Consider the following 7573-nt stretch of genomic DNA (forward strand, 5'->3'; position numbering starts at 1 on the left):
AATGTCTAATTTCCCTCTCCTCCAATATTGCTGGTATAAAATAGCAAACACCATATAAACCATTTTGACAAAATAAAAAAACAGCTTGGAAAACCAGCAGCCACGACCCCAGCCAACTCCTCCCCTCACACTGCCAGCCTCCCCACTTTACCTCTCTTCCTCCACCTTTTTTCTTACTCCTCAAAGTCAGATTCAACCAAAACTGATTTGGAGGTGGGTTTTCTCTATTTCAAGGTATCAGCTAGTTGATTTACGAATTCAATGCTTTAGATTGGTTTTATTTTCAATTACAACACGTATTGTTACTGTGACATTCTAAACTAATAAGGCACCAAAAAGTGCATAATCTAGATGCTGCCTTGACGTGCCAGGTGTCGGTTAGTACTTGTCGAAATTAACTTGCACTGGATGCTCTGCTGATCAAAAGATATAAACTGATGATGATGTTCCCTTAATTTTGTCTTTCTTCATGTGTCTGAACGCGTTGAACTTTTTATGGAGCGGAAGGTAAAGGTGAGCTGGGGTTTTTTTCTTTTCCGTCATCTCTTTGATGATTTTCTAGGAAATACCGTATACGATACTCCGAAGCACCATACTATTTTCAATAACTTAATAAATCTCTTTCATTTAAAATATGCCTTCTCTTTCTTTGATATATTATCAAACACTCAGCTTCTTTCTCTTCTTTTGTACTTAGAAGTTACAAGTCCATTGTTAGTGCCTCCATAGAAACACAGAAACAGATGGAGTGTATCATGACTATCTTGAACATGTGCTGCAGCTCGTTAACATTTTCTTCTCCGTCATCTGCTGCAGCTGCTGCTGCTGGTGATGACGATGATGATGGTACTGAATCTAATATCCCCCCTGGTCCGGAAATGTATAATGTATTTATCAGTTTCAGAGGTGAGGACACCCGCCGTGGCATCACCAGCCATCTTCAGCAGGCCTTAGAGCAGAAGAAAATTGAAACCTACATAGATTACAGACTTCAGAGAGGGGAAGAAATCGGACCTGCCTTTCTAGAGGCAATCGAGAAATCCACGCTTTCGGTGGTCATTTTCTCACAAAACTATGCTTCGTCCACATGGTGTTTGGATGAACTTGTGCATATACTCAAATGCAAGAAAAAATATGGCCAGAAGGTTATACCCGTATTCTACGACATCGATCCATCTGATCTACGAAAACAACACGGGAGTTATGCAGATGCATTTGCTCAACATGAAAAGCGATTCAAGGACAGACTCGACAAGGTGCACAAGTGGAGGGATGCTTTGAGGACGGCAGCCAATCTATCTGGCTTTGAGTCCCAAAAATATGGGTAATAACTCATCCCTTAACTTGTCTAAAGTTACAAATTTTCTTTAAACTATTGACTCTTTGATTTGTGCTTAAGATTTGTACTCTATTCCAAAACTTGGGGAGGTATACAGTACAATTGAAGAGAAGGGGGGGGGGGGGGGGGGAATTTAGTTTTAATTACGAAACTGCTTTTTTTTTTTTTTTTTTTTTGTGGGTTTGGGAGGGGTGGCCCTATTCCTTGGCCATGCTTGTAATTAGTTGTGACCACTTAAGTATCTGGAACTTTAGATTATTCTCTGCAACTTTTGAACAACTTTCTGCAACCTTCTGGATTTATGCACCTTTTTGTTCAAAGTTTCTGCAACCTTCGGGATTTATGCACCTTTAAACCAGAAAGAATCAAAGCATGAATTAAGAAGCAAATAGAAAGAAAGGGGTCAAACCTTCCGGATTTCTGCAAGAAACAAGGTAGTTGATAAAAAAAGGTAGTGGAGATTATAAATCCGGTACGTGGGGATTAGAAATCCGGTGGAACACGATTTTTGCAACCCTTCGGATTTCTGCACCTTGAACTCCTTTATATGATATTTTTGCTAGTTTAATTTATTGACTTTCAGAGCTTTGTGCTTTCTAATTATTTATGCATTAGTGTTCAAAGATTTATTACTTAAAGGGGTTTCATTTTTCCATTTTTTTTTTTTTTTTTAAATTCATGCTTCTATTCTGGTTTAAAGGTTGCAGACATTCAAAGGTGTAGTTAAAGATTGCAGACCTCCGAAGGTAGTTTAAAGGTTACATACAATACTGAAAACAAAAGAGTGATAAGAGATTAATTTCTCAACCTGATGCCAATTTGCGAAAAATAATGTGGAAATTCTGAAAACTCTCTATATATATTCAAATTTGCAATATTATAGGTTTGTGTTTTGGTTATTGTGAGAATCCATAAAATGGAGGGGTATATTAGTACTTTCATATCAAGTTTTGGTTTATATTTATCATAAAATTAAAAATTGTGGCTATAATTCTATATGGGCAAAACTTGGTTGTTTTTCCAAATTTTCCCCATTAGTGAGGCAAGTTCATTTTCATCAAATAGATAGTGGGTTGAATGCTATAATGTGTAAGCACACTTAGTTGTAAAGTTGTTGAAGACAAGTATTTATATTTTAATATTTACTTTAACATTTGGAGGAGAGAATAAACAAGATTTCTTGTTCTTGCACAAATATATGGCATTAAATTTTTTAATATATTTCTGTATTTGCATGACAAATTTCTCGACCTATCGCAACGCACGAGCACAAATACTTGTTTTAAGACTAACTATTGCTTTTTTCTACATAATCATACATATATATATATATATATATGCCAGGACGGATGCTGATTTGGTTAAGAAAGTTGTAGAGGATATTTCGACCAAATTCTATCATGAATCATCATGCAATTTAGAAGGCCTGGTTGGAATTGAAAGCCGAATCGAGAAAATTGAATCGCTATTGAGCATCCATTCACAAGATGCTTGCATCACTATAGGTATTTGGGGCATGGGTGGTATTGGCAAGACCACCCTTGCTAGAACTGTATTTGACAAATTCTCTTCTAAATTCGAAGCTTCTTGTTTTTTTGGAAATGTTAGGGAGAACTCAGAACAAACAAATGGACTAGATCACTTGGAAAAGATACTTCTTAAAGAGATATTAAAGGAAGAAGGTCCATCCATAGGATCAACTTTTGTTCGAGATAGGCTCAGCCGTATAAAGGTCCTCATTGTTCTTGATGATGTGAGTGATTCAATGCAAATGGAACATTTAGCTGGCGAGCGTCTTCGATATGGCACTGGAAGTAGAATCATTATCACAAGTAGAGATAGGGCCACACTAAGGCAAACTGTTAAAGAGGATAAGATCTATGAGGTTAAGGGATTAAAAGAGGATGACGCTCTTCAGCTTTTCTGTTCGCGTGCTTGCAAGAATAACAATACTCCTAGAACTGATTATATGCAGATGGCAAAAAAGGCGGTGGATTGTGCCGGGGGCAATCCTTTAGCTCTTAAGCTTCTAAGGTCCTCATTCTTAAATTGCAAGGGAAAAGAAGACTGGGAAGATGAATTGGACAAATTGAAAGCATTTCCCAACGAAAAGCTCCATAAACTGTTGAGACTAAGTTATGACAGATTGGGAAGAAATGAAAAGGAGATATTTTTGGATATAGCATGTTTTCATAAAGGGAAGAGAGTGGATGAGGTAGAAAAAATGTTAGCTATCCGTGGACGGTTTGCGGCAATCGGAATTAGAGTTCTCGTTGATATGTCTCTCATATCAGTTTGTCTAGGTTATGTTTATGAAACCATAGAGATGCACGATTTGATACAAGAAATGGGAAGGGCAATAGTTCAAGAACAATGTATTGAAGATCCTAGTAAACGGAAAAGGTTGTTCACTGATGAGGATGTCAATTGTGTACTGGAGAGTAACACAGTAAGAGCCAATTGCTTTCAATTTTTTTATTTCCTTTTTTTAGAAAAAATAAATAGCAAACTTTAGATGATAATGCACCAAAGTAAAACTCATTTATAATAAAGAATTCAAATTCTTAAAAAATTAATTTGATTGAATTTTTATTGTGTTAAGTCTTTGAAATTTGAACAAAGTTTGTTTTTTTAGGCAAGTAAAGGAGGATACAATTATCTTTGGATATTTTACTAGACACTTGTACAGCATTGCCACCGCAAATACTCTAGAACTTTGTAGAATTCTTTTTCCAAATGTGCATTACATTTTAACTTGTTAAAAACATATATATTCACTTCTAAACTTTGTTCTTATTGTCAGGAAACTCCAATTGTTGAAGCCATACGGGTTAATTGGTTTAAGATTAAAGAGCAGCGATCGAAACGTGTAGACTTCAAAAAGATGCGTAACCTAATAATGCTAATTGTGGATGAGTTTGGTAATTACTGGGATTTCACCATTTCTCTAGACCTTCCCGATTCTATTCGCTATCTTTACTGGCCTTATTATTCACTGGAACCTTTGCCTTCAAATTTTTCTCCCGAAAATCTAGTTGAGCTTCATATGCCATTTAGCAAAGTTAAGAAGCTTTGGAAAGATGACCGGGTATATTATATGCCTATTTTAATTCTTGTATCAAATGATGTGTAGAAATTTTATAAATTCTTATATTTCTATTTAATGTGTTGCAGATACTTGTGAACTTAGAAGTGATTGATCTGGCATGCTCTAAAAATCTAACTCAACTTCCAAATCTCTCTGGGAGTCTAAAAATTGTGAACATAAATCTCCGTGGCTGTACAAGGGTGGTTGAAATTCCTTGGTATATTCAACATCTTGACAAGCTTACTCATCTTGATCTTAGAGGCTGCACCAGTGTCAAGTGTCTTCCAGAGATGCCAGGAAATATTCAATACTTAGATTTATCTTACAGTGGTATAAAGGAGTTGCCCGAATCAGTTTGGTCTAACGAAAATATTTCTTACTTAAATATTAGCTATTGCAAAGACCTTGAGAAACTTCCAAGCAACAAGTGTAAGGTGAAACTCTCTAATTGGTTTAGTCTATGGGGCTGCACATCTCTTCGGCAGTTTTCTGAGCTTCCCAGGGACATGAGATACTCAATGACACAATTGATTATAAAATGATATCAGAACTTGTATAAATTTCTCCAAATCAATTGTGTCACTGCGTGGATTTAGAATGGTGTATGATGCTCATGAATGGATTGGATTACATCATAGTGTGGTTCGAATTGTAACAAGTGTTCTTGGTTTGAACCTTATAAGCTATTTGTAATAGATGGTTAGGATTAAAACATCTGAACGAAGGAGAGTGTCATTTGTCCTAAGTTTGTTATATTGTTTAAGTGACACCGTGAGCTGCAAATGAGCTTGCTCACACAAGCAAAGCGTGCGAGCTCTAACGGTATTATTTTGTCATTTTCTTCCATCATACCATAAGTGTGATTGCTTCCCTTGCAACCGGATCTAAGACTGAGAAGGAATGAAATAGAGAGAGCAACGTACTCTCCTTTACAGAAAACCACCATTGTTCATTTCGTGTTCTTCAATATTTTCTAGAAAATCCATTTACAAAACCATATAATCAATGAAAAACAACACATGAAGCTAGTGGAAGTTATGAGCCTGAAGAATCAATTGATGAGTCTGAAACAAGTTCGAGTGATGAAAGCAGTGGACGTGATCAGTATGAAGCCTATGGAAGTGATGAGTCTGTAGAAATTATTGAAATGTAATATTGAGATGGGCAATAATGGACCAAATGCTGAAATTAAGTTTAATTTTACAGGTGAGGTAGCTTTCACTTAATTTTGTTTTTCCTAGAATTTGTAAACTTCTGATGCTTTTTTGAAGTAAAATATCTGCACGGTATTAACATTGTTCAGAGCATACCACTAAACAAAAAATGCTAGAGAAAGGTAAGCATCAAGTAACAAATGATCATAGAAGGGAACCATACTCAAGTCGAGGGATGCAAGGTCATTGGTAGGGAAATACCTCAATGCTCAGGTCGTACTCCTTGTCACTATGTCCTGAGGGGGCACAAAAACAACAAAGGTGAGTGGACCATGACTTTATAATAATACTAGTAATACGAAAACCATTTTCTTTATGAACATACTAACCCCCCCCCCCCCCCACGAGTTTTGAAAACACATATATACTACTTATACAAAGTTTTTCCAAAAACTCTAGCATGCCATGCAATCATTCGTAAAAACAAGTATGAATAAAACAATGCTCAATCATGGTGCTATCGTCGCCCAAAGGCAAATCCATAAATCTCATCAATATTGTACTCTCTAGGGGTATCACTGTTGTTCGAAGGCAGTACATGTCCATCACCCAAAGGTGAAGCTATACGACACTGGGTTACGCCAGTGAAGAAACATGTTAGGCCCCATCACCCGAAGGTGAAGTTGTATGACTCCGGATTACATTGGAGAAGAAATATATAACATCACACACCAACACTAGTGGTGGCTAGTGAAGCTGTCCGACACTGATGTTGCCAGTGAAGGTGGGGGTATATCATAAATCTCCTCAACTGTGTCCTATGGCCATAGACGTCTACATACCCATGTTGTGTGGATGTGTTGTATGATAAACCGCTAGATAAGCACCGAAATCCATACCTCAAAAATCTCATATCCAAATCTGGAGCTCAAAAGCTCAAAGTCTCATCTCATCAATCCATGATAGCACATACTCATAAATCCGTATATTAAAATCATATTCGAAAGCCATAGACTTTCATATACAAGAATCCAATAATTTATAACCTTTTGTAAAAGATAAATTTGATAAATCAAAAATATTCCATAAAAGCAATTTATATAAATCATAAATATGGGAATCCTTAAAACATATTATAAATTATGCTTCATTCATGAAATATGAAATGCATGCAAGCCTAATGTTTTATAAAAACATGAAATTTAGGAAGGGGTCCACTCACAAGTACTCCGTTACCGGAGAACCGCTAGAACTAGGGAGAACGAGTTCACTTCCAACCAATGCACCTCAACACAAATGAAGATCATTTAATAAAACTCTACTAAAATGATGGAATTTAGGAAAACAAACAGCGGATTAGGATTTGGCACGTCAAATAACCTAAGGAGGGACCTCAGGTTACCACACGTGCCGCCATGGGGCGGCGACCCAGAAGGCCACGCGCCGAGATGGGTCGCCAAAAAGTTCACCAGAAAAGTCGTTGGTGCCACCGTGGATGGCTGCGGAGCACAATACCTCTGGCAGAGGCGCAAGTGCTCCACGCGCCAACCATGACATTCACCCATGCGCAGGCCCAAGAAGTTGGGTTTGGGTCCTAGTTAGATCGAATCTAGGTCGGGTCTGGGCTTGGGTTATAGGTTTTGGATTCGGTTTAGGGCTAATGGGTTGGGCCTAGGCTACTAGGTTAATAATCTGGGTTATTAGTTTGGATCTGGCCCAAAGGTTTGGGTTGGATATTGGGCTAGGTTTTTGGTTCACTGGTCGGGTAGACCCTATTCCAGGCCGTGGATTCGGCCATAATCTGGGCAATACTTTCCGAGCTCCGTTCGAGCTCAAATGAACACCATTTGCGATGATTCAAAAACCAAAATGACGCTAAGAGAGTAAGGATTTGAGTCGTACCAAGATGGGGTTGAGTTGAGGTCGAGATCGGTTGAAAAATAGCTTGCAACATATGGTCATTAGTCGGAAAACTAGAAAAATGTTTCACCA

General features: G+C 37.5%; 1 protein-coding gene across 1 annotated transcript; it reads left to right on the forward strand.

Annotated features, from left to right (window-relative positions):
- Positions 1 to 492: 492 nt before the first annotated feature.
- On the forward strand, positions 493 to 5443 carry LOC137725739 (disease resistance protein RUN1-like). Its single transcript, XM_068464512.1, has 4 exons — positions 493 to 1324; positions 2684 to 3788; positions 4143 to 4427; positions 4514 to 5443. Exons 1-4 carry the CDS (start codon positions 744 to 746, stop codon positions 4967 to 4969), a joined length of 2427 nt encoding a protein of 808 aa, XP_068320613.1. The 5' UTR covers positions 493 to 743; the 3' UTR covers positions 4970 to 5443.
- Positions 5444 to 7573: the final 2130 nt, after the last annotated feature.

This window comes from Pyrus communis, chromosome 2 (genome assembly GCF_963583255.1).
Source record: "Pyrus communis chromosome 2, drPyrComm1.1, whole genome shotgun sequence".
In the NCBI taxonomy this organism is placed as follows: Eukaryota; Viridiplantae; Streptophyta; class Magnoliopsida; order Rosales; family Rosaceae; genus Pyrus; species Pyrus communis.